General features: G+C 44.7%; 1 protein-coding gene across 2 annotated transcripts in view; it reads right to left on the bottom strand.

Moving 5' to 3' along the window:
• Positions 1-13,777: 13,777 nt before the first annotated feature.
• LOC132470432 (forkhead box protein P1-B-like) overlaps positions 13,778-18,775 on the bottom strand; it is a 9,379-nt gene continuing 4,381 nt past the window's right edge. For both annotated transcript variants that reach the window (XM_060069058.1, XM_060069059.1), the window contains one exon: positions 13,778-18,412. In XM_060069058.1, the coding sequence (XP_059925041.1) occupies positions 18,283-18,412 (130 nt within the window). In that variant the 3' untranslated portion in view covers positions 13,778-18,282. The remainder of the gene's footprint in view (positions 18,413-18,775) is intronic.

The raw sequence follows: 18,775 nt of genomic DNA, 5'->3' as shown, positions 1-18,775 counted from the left end.
TTGTTTCTGCCGTCGTCATTTGCATAGTAATGTTGCCTATTGTCCGGCGGCTTTAGCCTACGCGTCTCCACTGTGCGGAACAGGGAGAACGAACCTTACCTCTGGCACGTGGGGACACGCTTTCATGAGTGGTGGTGGTTAAAAGCAGAGAATATAGATGTACATGAACGCATAAATAAATAAATAAATGAAATAGTTGGAACAGGGATATTTGTCCCTGCATGGGAATTGCCCAAAACATATTAACCTGCGCATTTCCATTCTCCAGCACGACGCTTCACACCACGAAATCACAAATCACACAGGCGGTTGGTCTGGAAAACGTTTAGTGTTTCTGCCTCTTCTGAGGGAGGAAACTGAGGCATAATGAGAAAGTAAAGAGATCACACGCGAGAGGGAGAGGGCTTCCTTTATTGCCAACCAGACATTGGAACTTAATGCAAATTGTAACTAGTTAAGCACAGCATAATAATATGATACTATTGTCTCCGGCAGATTGGCATTACAGCGTTAGCGCGTGCAAAAAAAATAATCACGTCTCCCTCGCTGATGCGATTACATTATTTGTTCTGGTTGTATCCTACACCAATAAAGAGCAAACATCATATTAGGATTCATGGCACTTTTCGCGTCGCGTTATCAATATCTGGAAATAATTGTCTTCTGAGAGATTAAATTACATTATTGTGTATCTTTTTCATGCCTAATAAACAATGATGGATGGGTCCCATATTCATCAGCACCTGCAACCATTTTGTCTCCCCCTCCCCCCCCCTCCAAATCCTCCCCAACCCTGTTTGCAAGTTAAGAACTGGGGGAATGAATGAAGAAATAAGCAGGAGAGCATCTCTAGCCACATATCTGCGGGCTGGGTTTCAGCTGTTCCTGAACACAGCGTTGGTGGCAGGGTGTCGAGGTTTTTTTTTCCTCTGAGAAAACACTCACCCCTCCTGCTTACTGTCAACAACCCTGTGTATTTATTCCGTGATTAATGTTATGAAATGGAGGCTGCCTCGGAGCAGCGCTGTGCCACATGAGCAAATTCTTCCAGAAAACAGACACTCTATCAGGAAAGACTTTGGGAAGCGCCGCATGACAAACCGGCGCATGTTTAGAACCAATAACAACGTCAAAATGTGTTTTGGTTTTTTTTATGGTAATAAATTGACAACGCTATGCTACCCTTCTGTTCCCTACCGCTGTTGTGGAGCATTTGTATGCCGATACAGACCATAATGTCAAACAATGTCTTCAGATGACCACATCTGGAGACGGATGGGGAGGAAAAGGAGGAAGGGGAGGAGGGCATTTGCTCATTTAAGATTCAACCTCATCGGTTTCCTTTGGATAACCTCTGTTTTAATCACTTCATTTGCACTTTGCAAAGATAAGAGGATTGATTAGCCACCAATCTTTAAAAGGTGTCCCGTTCTCTCTCTCTCTCTCTCTCTCTCTCTCTCTCTCTCTCTCTCTCTCTCTCTCTCTCTCTCTCTCTCTCTCTCTCTCTCTCTCTCTCTCTCTTATTTCCACAGTGCAGACCGATCTGGACTCTGCCTCCTGTTGCCTTCACTGTGTACCGTTGGCATTGTGCATTTAAAACAAGGTAAGGTAATTGCAGTCCCTCGTTCATTGGCATCAGCAGCAGCCCAGGTTGAATGGGGGAGGGCGGGGGGGGGCGGGGGGGGGGGGGGGGGGGGGGTTACACTGTTATAACTTCATAACTTCCTAAGTCATGCCTCATGCACAGCAAGGCACACGGCATTGACCGAAGAATTTACATTTTAATGAAATATTTGAATAAGTGCTTGAAATTCACTCTCTACCAGGTTTGCTCCTCACTCCGACCCCCCTGTCCCCCCGACATGTCTGTGTTTGTGTTGTGGACGGTGCGAGGGGGAAATTAGCATGCCAGTCATACAGATTAGAGGAAGCCATCGGTGTGAATGCAGTGTCTCCTCAATCGAGGTTCACGGCAGGTAAACATGGCCCTGACGTGTTTGAATGGGAGCTGCAACAAGAAAAATAGGAACCAAGAGAAGAGAACGGCCATGGTGTCAACATTTAGTTGTCTAATAGTATAAACCAGTTTTAACCACCTAAGTCAAGTTGGATTAATATTGGCATTAGGATTGCTATTTAGGTACCGTATTAATAGTAGGGTTAGGGTTAGAGGTTTGGTATTAGGGTTTGGTAAGGGGTCAGGGTTTATAGTTAAGGATAAGGGTTTGGTTTTATTGTTCCGGATTTGATCTTATCGATAGGGTTTGGTTTTATGGTTAGGCTTTGGTTTTATGGTTAGGATTTCTTTTAAGGGTTGGTTTTTAGGACAGACATCAAAATGAGCCGCTGCCAAGATGGAGCTCCACACATCCACACACAGTGGGGGGTGACACTTTAAGGGTCCAAGAAGCTTAACCATCTCGGACACGGACAACAAAATAAAGTACTGCCCAGACGGCGCTCCACACATCCTCACACGCCGTGGCGTTCTACTCGGTGTCCTTGGGTTCATTTCCCCTTTCAACTGGTCCCACATTAAGTTTTAGAACATTCCTGAATTCAAAGTGGAGAATGACTTCATAAGGCTTAACATTTTCAAGCAGTCATTTTCAACAATTAGCAAAAAAAAAACACACTTATTAGACAGCAATTAAGGTAAGAAGGATGTCCTCTTTTACCACAACAGATTGATTCCAGTAGTGTTTGTACTGCATTTCTATTACCTAAAATAAGAGTATGATTCAGTATGATTAATTTCAGTACGTACAATTCTGTAATGCCAAGAATTGATGTGTGTGTGCATGCGTGTGAGCCTGTGTGTGTATTAGTGTGTGCGTGTTAGTGTGTGTGCATGTGTTGGCGTCTGTGCATGCGTGTGTGTGGGTGTGGGTGAGTCTGTTAATGCACGTGTGTGCATATGTGTGAGTGCCTGCATGTGGGTCTCCATGTGACACCTTCATCTGTGCATGTGTGTGTGTGTGTTTGTGTTTGGATGTGTGTATGTGTGTGTGTGTGTGTGTGTGTGTGTGTGTGTGTTTCTGAGCATACATGCGTAAATATGTGTGCGTGGGCGTGCTTGAACAAATATATGTGCTGATGACTTGTCCTGCATGTTAACAAGCGTCTCTTCAGTTGATCAGATATTCCTTCGCCACATCAAAGACCTGAAAGACTTTTTTCTCCCTTTTTTTATTTATTCGAAATTTGGCAGCCCCACCACTTGTTTCACGTGCGCTAATTCGCTGTGACACAGAGTGGAAGAGTGAAGTGTAATTATTCATGTTGTTTTGCATCTCTTCAATTATTCAAACAAACACATTTCCTCAATATTGCACCCTGAGATGCGGCCAGAGAGGTGCATCCGCAGGAGAGATGTTGTTGTTCATGATGACTGCAACACATTATGCATGATGAGCTCGCCGTCTCCGGTCCCCACTGAACTCACTGTTATTCGACACTAAGGGTCATGGTTGTTCGACGACGGAAATCCTATTATCATAGGCAATCTGTGTCTGAGTTGTCGGCAACCGTAGAGACTCACGCGCAGGGACGTCGTTAGGCCTATTTTGGGGGGGCTAAGCATCCCCCAAGATGTTCAAAAGCCCCCCCTACAAAAAAAATTATATATTTTTTTTTTTTACAAAAAAAATACATATTAATTTTTTGGTCAAGGAAATCGTAACATGCCTACACTTAACCAACACAGTCTCACTCCCTACTCGTCAAATGTGTGACGCATGGCCAAGGATCCCTGGCGTCAATTTCCGACGAAAAATGGGTACCTTTTTCGTCGTTTTTCAACGCCAGATAGACATTCATGTTAATCCCTCACTGTTGGATATAGACGAAAGGAAATCAATGTCTATCAACGGTGATGCCGTCACGTTATGCAACTATTGTCGATTGATTTGTTTGACAGATTCACCATTAAACGTGTTTCTGATGACATTTCTAGTGAGAAATGTACTTTTTCCTTGAATAATCTTCAGTCAGTGCATGTGTATGATCTTTATTAATCTTTATTATCTGAATGGGAAATGCAATATTTTAGGATCAATTCACTGTTAAACGTGTTTCTAATAACATTTCTAGCGAGAAATATACTTTTTACTTGCATAATCTTCAGTCAGTGATTGTGTCTGATCTTTAGTTTTATAGTTATTAGGAAGATTTAATCGTCTCGCTCGCATGTTTCAACGACGTCAGGTTGCTAGGGACGCTGCTTTCGCTAAACTAGCAGCTCACGTGTTTCCTGCGTTTGTGTTATTAAACCGTTACTTTATGTAACTTTTAATGATATTGTAATAACCACAGGCGAGGTATTGAGCGAAGTAAGCTTGATAGCAGGTTTATTGGATTCCACAATCGGACAGGCAGGCACAGCTCCACCGGAAAACTACAACAACCAAAACTCCCGCCCGGAAAGAAACCCCCGGAACCCCCTCTCAGAAGGCCCGCCCCTTCCTCCCAAACCCTGTGACATGAAACACGTTTATCTCAGTGCCAACCCAGTCGCCAAAAGCATACGTTGACAGTGTACGTTTTCGTGAACACTGGATTACGTCGCATTTCAACATAAAATAGCGTACACACACACACACACACACACACACACACTTCGCTGCTAAAACAACTTGGGCTGCTTCTAGGACATTTTGGGTGGATTTTGAACGGTATGTGGGCAGGACGTTTTTTGCAGGCAGGACCTGGCAACCCTGCGCTGTTGCCCGAGGTGCAGAAATGCTCCGGAACAGATCTGGATCCACCATGGCCAAAATAATTGTCATGAATAGCATGAATAGATTCATGCATTATCATTCAACTTGAACATGTGTTTTTACAGTATAGAGTGGTGGAGGGATGACGTATGTTGGCCAACCCGGAAGTGAGCGTCGACCTGGGTTTCCCTTGACAAAAAGCCAACGGGTTTTTCCATTGGATTTTGGATTATTGCAGAAAAATTAGCATCTTTGAAGCACCTCCACAAAAACTGAAAATAAATAAATAAATAAAAATAACTGTGCTCCAAAGAACGAAATGTAAACCAATGCATTCTGAATGGGAGTGTTTCTCCGATTTTTCCATGCTACACAGAACGAAATGTAAACCCATGCAAATAAAGACTTCATGGTCATAATAATTTAAATATCATTATTCTCCTCAGTGTGTAGGGTGGTATTCTATTTTTTTCAACGGGGCTGCATCCAGTCACTTGAACGTCATGGTTGCTATGGTGGTTGCTATCGACCAGCCCCTCTAATCCTTACATGGCTCTAAAAACCACACGGCAAAGGAGCTGCCGTCCATTGTGTTGTTTTTGTCGTAAACTAGGGTCCGAAAATAGACAGATATTCCAAGGTATCCTTAAAAGGCAGCTTGGATGTTTTTATTTTCTGCAGTTTAGACTTCTTCTGTAACCTATTTTTGAAAGCAAAACAACAAGCTCAATGATTTAACGAGGCAGGGTTATTTGAAACAATTTATTAAATATATATTTGTGAGAGGTCATTCCTTCTCCTGAGTTTACTTCCTATTTATGTCTAGTGTACAACCCTACTGTCCACAAGCATCACCCCCCCCCCCCTCCCCATATGGATTTGGAGAATTGTTGCCACGTCCCAGTGGTGGAGGTATCATATATATGAAAGAGGGCATTCAATTATACTACAATGATCAATTAGGAGGCCGAAGCCCTAAAGGAAGTGATGCAATAGGTGACTGGGTCGACAACATTTAAGTAAACTGTACTTTGAGGTCTCTTATATATCAAAGGGGGTCTCAAAGGACGCATACGCTTCAACCTGTGGCTCCAGCCCTACAGGAAATGACTCAGCAAGTGCTCCATCTCGTTGCACCTGCACCCAGCGGCTCGCTTGCAAGATTTTGGCCTGAAGTTCTTCCCAGACCTACACCCTAGCCATCCAACACGCATATCTGAGAATCAGGCTTCTCTTTAATAATGACAAAAAATTACGAGAGAAATACACATTCACTTTTTGTTATCTCATAAGCGGCGTGGTGCCGGCTCCTTTTGACCCCAGACTTCAAAAACGTGGCCACAGGCCAGCTGTGTCTACACACCTTAAGCCACAAATGTACACCTCCATCCCACAAAAAATGGGGACTAGAAACTAACCTCTGTCTTATGTACATTTACTGTACTGTTGGAGGTCACGCCCCTTTTCCGACCTTTTCGAGATAGCTAGGGAGGCTAAAATGTTTACACACATTTCCCGGGGCCCCGAGAACGACATATCCGAGATTTCAACCCGGTATCACGCGATTGCGTGCTCCTGCGCATGAACGTTAATCTATTGAAGCGTGTTCCAGAGCACGATAGTCCGACTTTTTGCGTGTTACACAGAACGAAATGTAAACCAATGCATTCTGAATGGGAGTGTTCTAAGACAATTAACGTGCTCCACAAAACGGTACGAGAGAGAGAGAAAGAGAGAGAGGGAGGGACAGAGAGAGAGAGAGAGCGAGAGAGGCTTCAGAAAGGGTGTGCGCAGATAGTACAGTGCACCCTAGTTATGTTTATGCCAAAACCACAAATGCTATATGTATATATATATTGCCTAATTATATATATTGCCTATATATATGTATAGGCTATATATATAATTAGGCTATAATTATATTAATTAGCATGTAATGAGAGACAATCTATAGCCAAATTGTCGAAGATGCCCGAGAATCTTCGGGGATATCAGCATGGGAAATCGGCGAATCAGACCCATGAACCTGTAAAGAAAGACGTCATCTCAAGCGGGAGAGAACGTTTGCGGTGCTGGTTTGTGTCACGTAAGTACAGGGCTCTCATGTCTCATGCATTCGGCGTGAGACACACGCAATTCAACCCATGCACACGCTCGAACCTGTGCCGTGTTCCAATACCCGTACTGTCCGTACTTACTAGCCAAAATTTTAGTAAGATCCGGCGAAAAGAAGTATACTTCAAGGACCCGGATGCCGCACTCAAAGCGGGCTAATCCTGAAGTGTGGATCGAAGGACACTCCCCGTACTCAACGGCAGCCATCTTAGCTACGTAGCGGAAGAGGCGGAGCCAGGCTGAGCCAAAGTCGGCGCATTTTCCACATAGCCTGCATTAATAGAGTCATTTTGTAGTTTTTATAGTTTCTTTCCACAGTTTACTTTCCACATAGTTTTATAGTTTACTTTTTTTATAGTTTACTTTCCACATATTGCGATCCAAGTTACTGGCTGCAGTCTTGGATTTTATAGTTCTATATGAATAGATTCAATTTACTAAACTATTAATCATGCTTCAGAAGAATTAACCTTTCTTGGATGGCAGATCTACCACAAGCCTCCATTGCCACAACCTCCAGATGGCTTACGACCTACGGCAACCTTAAAGACTACTGCAAGCCAACAAATTGGCTCTTGCACACCAGACACGCATTTTGCTTTATTTTAGGTTTTCACGCATCGTAAAATACCCAAATCATCGCTCCAATACACAAGTCAGCTAAGGGCCTACAAGGAAATGCTGAAGCTAGTGTTAGTGATGGCGATAGAAATGGACAAGCTTGCGTGTACAAATATGCAACTAGAATTGCAAGGTTCACAGCCCAGTTGCATAAGTGGTCACAACCGTTGGATTGTAAGCAAGGGTAAAAAAAACTAGTCAACATGGTCAATTGAAAGCCTGTACAAAACGACCCTGGAATAGTCAAATGCAGCTTTACTGCGGATGAATTAAGCCAAATTGCATAAACATCCAATGGTAAACAGTATACAAATGCAATCAAGGTTGCACTCACACTAGGCCATCTGGCCGTGACCGTCGCAACTGTGGCCTGGCCACGGTAGGCTCTTGTACATACGCCATCACGTCGCTAGCATCCAAACAATTCTACCAAACCTTAACCAACTAGTGAAAAATGGAACAAAACTTTAGCACACACCCAGTGACTAATCACCTTGTCCAGGGGTGTTCCAACGTGGTTTACCAGAGGGCCTTGTGGACTTAAAGTAAGCCACACATTTGACAGAGACAGCACGGAATGACGTTAAACTAAGCTAATCTACAGGTTACTAGTGCTAGTGCAATTACATGAGCATTTTGCACAATATTTGTACTCCAATGCTACGTAAAGCAGGCTTCTTCAGAAACCCGTAGCCTGCTACATTGAAGGGCAACTGTAACAAATCCTGACCAAGACCGAAAGATGGCTCTGGAAGCCACTACGGCCCACGCAGCAGATTACTGCGTGGACCGTGGTGGCTTCCAGATCAACCCTTCGGTGGACCATTCATACACATGTATTCCGAGGATGTTTTGAAGACACTGGAGTCCCATGGCACTAGATTCCTTTGAAGACTAAGTTGGTATGGGGGGGCCCAAAGGGGGCCCCCCCATAGATCTTGTCAGTCATCTAACACCTGTTAAGAAAAACACACACACATCACAAGATACAAATCAGCAAAGCTAGGTTAACAAACAGCGGCGACATGCATGTCAAGGTGCAAAGAGCAGGGATACTGATGGCTTGTGTCTGAGGAGACAGCCCAAAAACATCAACATTTAATAAAGGAAAATAACTTTTACTCACTGCGGTGGTCTGTTTCGAAGTGCCATGTTGGTAGCAATATTTGTCTGGGCTGTTCAGTCAAATGCCCACAAAAACAAACACGCATACTTTCAGTTTGTATAAAGTGACAATAGTGATCTGCAATCTAGATCGAAAACGTTCAAACCTCACTAAACTCAACCTCGATTGACACAGGCCGATGCAAAAAGTAAACCAAACCCATTGTCTTCACCTTTAATAAAGGGGTGTGTGACAGGTGATCTCAATTAAGAGCTAATCAGAGAGAACACACTGATCGATCTGTTCCGGAGCATTTCTGCACCTCGGGCAACAGCGCAGTGCCAGGTCCTGCCTGCAAAAAACGTCCTGCCCACATACCGTTCAAAATCCACCCAAAATGTCCTAGAAGCAGCCCAAGTTGTTGTTTTAGCAGCGAAATGCATTGTGTGTGTGTGTGTGTGTGTGTGTGTGTGTGTGTGTGTGTGTGTGTGTGTGTGTGTGTGTGTGTGTGTGTGTGTGCGTGCGTGCGTGCGTGCGTGCGTGTGTGTGTGTGTGTATGTGTGCTAACACGCTATTTTATGTTGAAATGCGACCTTAATCCAGTGTTCACGAAAACGTACACTGTCAACGTATGCTTTTGGCGACTGGATTGGCTCTCAGATCAACGTGTTTCACGTCACAGGGTTTGGGAGGAAGAGGCGGGCCTTCTGAGAGGGGGTTCCGGGGGTTTCCTTCCGGGCGGGAGTTTTGGTTGTTGTAGTTTTCCGGTGGAGCTGTGCCTGCCTGTCCGATTGTGGAATCCAATAAACCTGCTATCAAGCTTACTTCGCTCAATACCTCGCCTGTGGTTATTACAATATCATTAAAAGTTACATAAAGTAACGGTTTAATAACACAAACGCAGGAAACACGTGAGCTGCTAGTTTACCGAAAGCAGCGTCCCTAGCATCCTGACGTCGTTGAAACATGCGAGCGAGACGATTAAATCTTCCTAATAACTATAAAACTAAAGATCAGACACAATCACTGACTGAAGATTATGCAAGTAAAAAGTATATTTCTCGCTAGAAATGTTATTAGAAACACGTTTAAAGGTGAATCGATCCTAAAATATTGCATTTCCCATTCAGATAATAAAGATTAATAAAGATCATACACATGCACTGATTGAAGATTATTCAAGGAAAAAGTACATTTCTCACTAGAAATGTCATCAGAAACACGTTTAATGGTGAATCTGTCAAACAAATCAATCGACAATAGTTGCATAACGTGACGGCATCACCGTTGATAGACATTGATTTCCTTTCGTCTATATCCGACGGTGAGGGATTAACATGAATGTCTATCTGGCGTTGAAAAACTATGAAAAAGGTACCCATTTTTCGTCGGAAATTGACGCCAGGGATCCTTGGCCATGCGTCACACATTTGACGAGTAGGGAGTGAGACTGTGTTGACTTAACATAATAAGGCAGAGTATGAGTTGAAATAAATACTAATACAATTAGAAGTTGTCTTTTGGATTAAAATAGTTTCCGAGAGCACTGGCGGGAGGGGCTAGGGGTGAGGGCCATTTAACGTGGCAGAATTAGTTTATCGAGTCCCGGTCGTCATGTAGCCGATTACTTCCGTCCGATTACCGATACGGTCGTCATGTAGCTACCTAGCCGATTACGTCCGTTCAGCAGAATTAGTTTATCGAGTCCCGTCGTCATGTAGCCACCTAGCCGATTACGTCCGTCCGGCAGAATTAGTTTATCGAGTCCCATTATGCTTGACACCCACATAACTGCTTACAGCTATCTATATTTTTTATTTTTTGTTTCTACTTTTTTCACATACCGTATTATTTGGCAGAATAAATATTTCAGAAAGATTCAGACTTCAATTGTTCTGTGTTGTCAAATTTCATTAGTGACTAAACTAATTCAGGGATGCACCACACCATTATGTTAACCTCTGTTCAATGTATAGACTATTTTCAGACACAATAGAGAAATATCAGTGGCAGGCAGAAATAGGCCTAAACTTTATTTGGAAAGGGTGAGTTTATGAAATTAGCCTATATATTCTTTCATTTGCATTGTTGGATTTATTTCTAAACTATTTTCCTTGAACTCACCCCAATATGTAGACTTGAATCATACCAACTCGTACATTTTTTTAGCTTATTTATATATTTTTTAAAGAGGACATCCTGAAGACTCAGGAGAGGGAAGCAGGAGGTCTTAAGGCAAGTAAAGAAAAGAGAGTGAGCCAGAAAACAGGCCCTGATACATGCTCTGCTGTACTCTCTACTGTAATATGAATTAAAGAACCACTTTAAAGATGTGATGAAAAAATATCGCTTGCATTTCGGGCACTGCTAGGGGCTAAGCCCCCCCAGCCTCTAAATCCTAGTGACGTCCCTGCTCACGCGGTTTGTATCATGGACAAAAGGTGTTCAACATAACATAAAACGGATATTTTCATTCATTAAATGAACGGAATGTCAGCACAAGGATTCTATGGTGCTGACGTCGGGGTGGTATAGGCCCCACACAACCACACACAAACACACACACACACACACACACAGTGTCGCATGCACAAACCCGCATGCACAAACACACACACACACACACACACACACACACACACACAGACACTGGCACAGAGTTACTTATTTAAGATCAGTGTTAGCTCCTCAGCTATGACCTCGATAAGAGAGAGTGGTTAGCGTGGGCTGCTCACGTGAGGCCTGCTCAGGGACGGGAGGAGCATCTTTAATACCTTCATCCATCCTTGGTTGACCTCTCTGCTTGGTCAGACTGCCTGGGCACTGCCTTCCAATATCAAACAGAATGCAGGCCTAAACGTTGGGTTTTTTATGTGTGTGTGTGTGTGTGCGTGTGTTTGTGTATGTACCTGACTGGGTTGCTGAATACAAACAAACACACTCACACACAAACGCACACAAACACAAGCACAAGCGCGGGCGTGGGCCGAGGGGGGTGGCCGAGGGAGGGGGGGGGGGGGGGGGGGAGGTAGGGGGCGGGGGGGTATAAGGGGGAAGCAGGGCGGGGTGGGGGGGGGCACCCAGGCATGCCGTCTGAACAGCAGGTGGTAATTGAAACAAAACAAGGGCTGATTAGGGAAACGTCTGGCAGCGCGCGATCCAAACAGCGCGCCGCGCCGCGGAGGAGCCCCCCAACACGAGGGCACCGCAAATAAAGTGGTCATCAGCTAATTAACACAGCGCCTTTTAATTACCGAGCAAACCAGGCGTTTCACTGTGTCAATTTAACTGATGCGCTAAGTGCCAGTTTACAATATCAGAAACAGACAAATAATTGGAATCTAATTACAAGCAGGTCTGCTGCACACCGGCGCCCGCAGCCCATCTTAATAAACAAATCCTTCACAGCGCTGGGTGGATAGCAAACACTGCAGGGCTGTTAATTGCCTTCACTGCGGTGTTGGGCCGCTGCCAGACGGCTTTTCCACTGGTGTGACTGAAGCCCCTCTCTCGTTAGAGGACAGCAAAGTCAATGCCACCGTTTTTTTTTTTTTTTTCTGGGAACAATTGAACATTTTGTGGGGGTTTCGCATCCCTGACATACAGGTATGGGTGTGGGGAGAATGGAGGGGAAATGATACCGCTGTTATTGTGGTGGTAGTGTTGTTGTTTCAGGAACAAGGAAATAGCAGTCCTTCTTGTGATGTTCTATTGTGATGAGGTGTCATTAAGTGGGTGTGACTGCAGTGGATGATGAAGTGATTAACTAATTGCTCCATTCAATTTATAAACGATACAATAATTTAAATAATTTCCCTCTGGGATTATTAAAGTATTTATCTATCTATCTATCTATCTATCAATACTATCCTAAGGCCTTTGCCTCTGTCTTTTTTGGGGCAGAACTCCAAACAACAGCTAAATTGCTTGCACATCAAACAAATATCAAATTATTTCCACGTTTTTTTTTTTACCAATCAGTTAGTAGTTAAAAATGTCACGGTGTTGGTGGATGGTATCTGTTTAGATGCCTGCTGTTAAGCCAACTGCTGTTCCTGATAAAAGCCTTAGCTTCATAAATCGCAGGCCTATTGTTATGATAGCAATAAGGTGTGGAGGGAAATTAGTGATAAACTGTTTGATTCAATCAGTTGAATTGCTTTTGAATTCCAACCCACGCCTCTGCAGAACACGCCTGAAAATCCGAACATGAGAACAACCTGCCATGGACACCCACTCCAGATAAAGAAGAGATTCTGTTAGTCTACTATTATTTACTGTACGCAAAAGGCAACACACGTCACCAAACACTCACACACACACACACACACACACACTGGTGGAAATATAGCCCTGCTAAAGATGGCTCAAGATTTTTATATCATTTGCATTAAATCTTGTCTTTCAAAGCTCTTAATTAATAATGCACTTGACATTTATTTATCGGTGCAATAAGCCGAGCGCAGGAACGATTTATGTCACCCGAAGCTTTTTAACGAATCAATGCGACTATTTGTAATTGCTTGTTTCACAAGATTAAAAGTGCTTAGACCTGATCTCTGTCTGCTGTTTAGTGGACAACGTGACCCCCCCAACCTCCGCCATAAAAAAAACACAGCCCAGTCCTCGGCATTAGCTTCCTACGGAGACGTTTCCGCACACATCTCACACCAACAATATTTTTCAGGGAATTTTTAATGCGACGGCAATTTATGACTTATCAAATGCAGTTACCTAAATTGCTGTTAGGAGAGGACAGTTTAAGTGTCTCTTTTAATTGCGAGATAATTTAATGTCGAGGCTGGCACGGCGGTGGCGCCAGCCGCCAGCTCCGTAGAGGCTAGGAGATAATGTGGGATACTCTGTACTGTGAGTACAAACATAGGCTTCTCCATAGTAGGAGTTTAAATCATTGTCTAGTGTATGAGGTGTACTCATGTGAAAACATTTCAAACCATTTCAGTTAGTAAGGGATGAATGCGTCCAGCATTTCTTCACTAACATCAGTTTTCTATATATCAGTCGCTTTTCCGTAATTTCTTTTCCCTTTTGTATACTTGCCCAATCGTACAGTCAGGGCGAGCAAAAGCTAATTTGCTATCAACAAAGGTCAAAAGGTCATCCGCTACCACAACGTTGACTCCATACTGACCAAAATAAATAATAATAATAATAATAATAATAATAATACAGATACAGACAAGGAGAGACGCGAGGAAACAATCTGACCAACTGGCAATTTTATTGCATGTTTCGAATGCTCGGGTCAGCGAGACCACCAGTGACAGGTGGTCCGAGTTAAAAAAAAGAAGAATTGAAGAACATGGGCTAAATTATTCTTTAAACCGCCTAAACAGTTTAAACAATTAAGATGGCGATGACGTGGATGTCGTTGACGATAAGGACACATTTTCCATGTGCGAGAGTGAACTCAATTCTCAACAAAACGAAAAAAAAATCTTTATTCTTTACATCTTGGCACTGCATATTTTTTTCTTCTTTTTCTTTATCCCCCTGATAGTTTCATAGAAAATATCATTAGTTTGATACACACTTATATTATTACAGACCACTCTAACCAGAGCCCATTCCCTAACGACCCCCCCGACCCCCACCCATCCCCCCACCCCTGGAATACCTCATGCAGCCCCCTCGCCGCCCAGGTCCTCAGAGCGGTCTACAGACGGCCACAGTGGCCAGTGGTTGGACCATCGAAACCAAGTATAAAAAAAAAAAACAGCTTCAGCACAGAGAGGAGGAAAAAGAGAAAACCAAAAAATCTTCTGTACAAAATGCTTAGGTCATTTAACAATAACCCAGAAAAGTCTGGTTCATCTATATTACAGTTTAAAATACATAAAATTGTGTTCGACCCCCAAACCCCCTACCCCCTCACTCGCTGCGGATACCGTATTTTCCCTCATTTTTTTCCCGTTGTCATCCAACGCCTTGGCTTACTAAGTCAAATACATTATTTGCAGCACATTTTGCGTTTCCAATACATACAGCGTTTTTTTTTTTCTTTCTCATTTGGTAGCTATTTCAAAGTCGAAGCCAAAGAACCGAGCGGTTACGGGCGACGAAAGCCAACACCGGAATCAGATGCATTTGTGGAACTTTGTAAAGAAAAAGAAAAACGCGATCAACAGAAGGATTCAGGGGGGAGAAGGAGACTGAGGGCGATACAGACAATGTACGAACAACCTGTTGGTGGAAAACATCTCAAAGAAGACCCAACGTTAGCGAACTGATGGCCTGAGGTTTAGATTGGTTTGCAAGAAAAACAAGAGGAAAAAAAACATAACATGAATCCCACCAGATGAGCAACTCATTTGAGTCTCTCTACGTGTTTTAAATATATTTCCTCTCTACAGTTTCAGACACACACACATGCAAGACACGGAAGAGCAACTGAATGAAATGTTTTCCCTCTCTCGTTCAAACCAAATCCCTCCCTATAGGTCTGGAATGAGGTATTACGTCTTCTAATGCCGTTATCTTTAGTCTGGGGTCGAGCCACACATTCTGAGGACAAGAATAACTTGACCTAGAAATGGACCCTTTGAATGTGGTGTGTGTGTGTGTGTGTGTGTGTGTGTGTGTGTGTGTTTGTGTGTGGTGGGACATTACATGTAACTCGTAAATCACTCCTCACATCTTCTTACAAGCTGGTTGAAATAATGCACGGTGAACAGGTTGGTTCAATGAACAAAACACCAATTGTCATGAAGTACCTCGCACCCAGCTTTAGTTGGTGGACAGGAGTGTTTCTGTTTTAATATGAAAAAATGTTGTTTTTTACGTGGACAGGAACTACAAACAACAATCGATGAACAAAAACAACAACAAAAGATGAGCAAAAAACAACAACACTCTTTTTCGCCACCGTAGCCAGAGGGGAGCCAAGAGTCACGTTTCAAGTGACGAGTAAAAACAAACTTCAAAACATGGCATACAATCGTCTGAGATCTGACACGCAAGAAGAGGCAGCGAGAGGTCATGAAGAACCCCCAGTCTCCCCCCCCCGCTCTTAAAGAAACATGACAAACGATAGCAGTGAATCATTTTGTGGTCCAGTCAAAGTACAGATTCATGTTCCCCTATTTGTCTCTGCGAAAGCTTTTCTCTTGAACCCCACTGCAATGTTCTGTTCATTTCTATCCGTGGCGTAACTTACAGCAACTCTATACTTGTATTCTCTCAACTGTACAGCAGTAAGGGTACAGTACCTCCTACTGATTGGCTGAGCAGACAAACCGTTCCCCTAATTTGGTCATAAACACGGTGGAGGCCCCTCTCTGCGTCTCCCATTCTGTTTTGGTCACTGAAAAAGCAAGAAACTAAAAATAGTAGGGTACGGTACAGATGTCCGCTTAAAGCCAACCGATTTTGGTTTTTATTTTGTATTTGATTTGATCAAGTAGACAAAGCTTCTATCCCAGTCCTCCCAGTCTATTTCAATCTGGTATTATTTTTGATGTCATACGTAATCCTTCCTAATCCGATGGGAGAGAGCGCAGGAGAAATATTTGGCCATTTCACTATGTCGCCTATTGCGTGGAGAGAAAAACAATTCTTTGACTTAGTAGATTATCTTTGGTACTCACAGAACACAGTATCAGATGCATCAACAACAATAAATGCCAGTTAAAACATTAAAAAAGAAAGTTATAAATAAAAAACAAAAAAGTGGTTGATTTAACAGTAATGACGATTCACTCAGTTTCCTTTTGTCACTCAATCTTAAAATTTGTCTATTTTTGCTTTACAACACATTAATAGTTGCAGTCTGGACCAACTTGGACAGGGGTATTGACCCTTGAGTGTGCTGAACCCATCTCCATCGACGGTGTGTGTACTGTATACTCTCTCTCTATTGGCCCTCGACCGTGCCTGTCGAACGTTGGAATGTTCAGTCATTGGTTATTGCGAGTCTCGGGGCAGCCGCTTCATGAAATGAAGCCTCCGATTGGTGCCTTGTTTATCACGGCCTGACCGCTAAAACGGCGAACTGCCATGTTGCGCAGGGCGACGAATTATATGAAGAAAGGGGGTTGGGTCCCCAGTTAAAAGTCGGCAAACCGCGATGAACGTAATTGCTCCGCCATGGAAGAAAGAAACGAAAGATGATGCGTGATTGGCTAAAGACACCTGAATGGCGTGGTGGTGGAAGCAAAAAATACAACAAAACACAGAGAGAGAGAGAGATATAGAAACGTCTTGTGTTGTTATCTGGGATTTAGTTGGTTTTCGCCCTAGACATGCTCCACTGGAAGGACCCGTCTCCCCCCCTACCCCCTACAGTATAATTCCAGGAGACAAATCATAACCGGCACGATTTCTCTGTCATTCATTCGTAGGTTAAATTAGACTTCATTGATGCGTGGCGAGAGAACCTTCATTAAGAGTAGTGCATTGCCCACGGACTTCATGGAACAGAGTGTGTGTGTGTGTTTGTGTGTGTGTGTGTACGTGTAGGTGTGGCCTGTGGTTCAGGTTGGTGGCGTTCGGAATATTGTCGAATAAATGACAGAAAAATATGATTTCGTAACTTGACATTCTGCTTGGCGACCGCAAATTGTCTACAGGAGGGGAGAGGGGGCTGAGAGGGGGCAAAACACAGAATTAAAAACCACTAAAACATTCATCATCGAGGGGCCGAGCGCACAAGAATCTCCCCAGCCGAACGTATGAGGTCTGATCAGGTCAAAACAAAAAATTATGAAATAATTACAACGACAAAACAAAAAACGCCAGAGCGACATGTAGATGCAACAGCAAATGGAGGACAAACACACAATAGATATTTTGATATACACTAGCAACCCCTCCCCCCTCCATTTAAAAACAGAAACCACGATAGTTCATCCCGGTCAAAGGAGGACGCCAACCAAGGAAAGTGTTGAAAGGCAGCGTCGATGGTTCGAGATGTCCACCGACATGACCTCCTTCTCTCACGTCCAATGCGTGCAAATCGAATGTCTCTCGTTCTCTCTCTCTCTCGCTCTCTCTCTCTGCTCTGTCCGTATAGAGCATATGGTCACATGAATGTCTGTGAGAGAGAGTTGAGTCCGTTTGTGTGCATGTGTGAGAGAGAGGAGAGGACAGACGTACGTCCTATGGCAGTGGAGGTGGGGTGGTGGGGAGGGGGTGGGAGGGGTGCTTGGATCGCAGTCCGTCTTGGCTGTGAGGGGAACTTTGAGGGGTTCCCGCCGTAAATTCCCGCCGAAAAAAAAAAACAAGACCCCCCCCCCCCACATCCCCCTCGGTCCGTCCCCAACGCCCCGATAGAAGTAGAAATTCTGTTTATTTTTCCCAAACCGTTTTCCGGCAGTTTCGCTACAAATGAAATGTAGGAAAGAAATAAAAGAAACAAAAGAAAGACAGAAGAGAGACCGGCCATCCCCGCGCGGGACGGTATCACTGTTCAGTGTTCTCCTCTCTGTATCGTCATGGCACCCTAAACGTTCCTTCAGGGACGTGTTGGTGGGTGGTGGGTTGGGGGGAGGGGCTTGGAGCTGCGAGCCGTCGGTCCTTCCGTCCACGGAAACCTTTTCCGCGGGGGCCGGGAGGGGCGGGCCTTCAGGTGGACCGGGGGGGAGGGGCCTGGGGCGTTGGTAACAGTGAGCACGAGGGAGAGAGAGAGAGAGAGAGAGAGAGAGAGAGAGAGAGAGAGAGAGAGAGAGAGAGAGCGAGGGGGAGGGGGAGGGAGAGCGGGAGGCCTCACATCATGTCCACGTGCCCCTGCTCGTCATCGTAATCTCTGTGGTGGTCGAAGTCGGGGCTGGCCGTGGTCACCAGGGAGAGGGGGCCCTCGTCCTCGGGGTCGAGGGGCTCCTCCTTGATGTGGTGCCTGGGGGGGAATCACACGACAACACGGGGTCAGGGCGGGCGCACGACACTCTGAAGAGGTACGGGTTAGGACCGAAGCTCAAGACTGGGGGAGGGTTGGGGAGGGGGGGGGAGGGATGGAGGGAGGAGGGGGGGGGGGAGGGATGGAGGGAGGGGAGGGATGGAGGGATGACGGGGGAGGGATGGAGGGAGGACGGGGGAGGGCGGGGGGAGGGATGGAGGGAGGACGGGGGAGGGACGGAGGGAGGACGGGGGAGGGATGGAGGGAGGACGGGGGAGGGACGGAGGGAGGACGGGGGAGGGATGGAGGGAGGGGGGGAGGGATGGAGGGAGGACGGGGGAGGGATGGAGGGAGGGGGGGAGG

The sequence above is a fragment of the Gadus macrocephalus genome, chromosome 13 (genome assembly GCF_031168955.1).
Source record: "Gadus macrocephalus chromosome 13, ASM3116895v1".
Taxonomy (NCBI): domain Eukaryota; kingdom Metazoa; phylum Chordata; class Actinopteri; order Gadiformes; family Gadidae; genus Gadus; species Gadus macrocephalus.
Note: the sequence above shows the minus strand (reverse complement) of the source record. Positions and strands in the feature narration are given on the sequence as shown.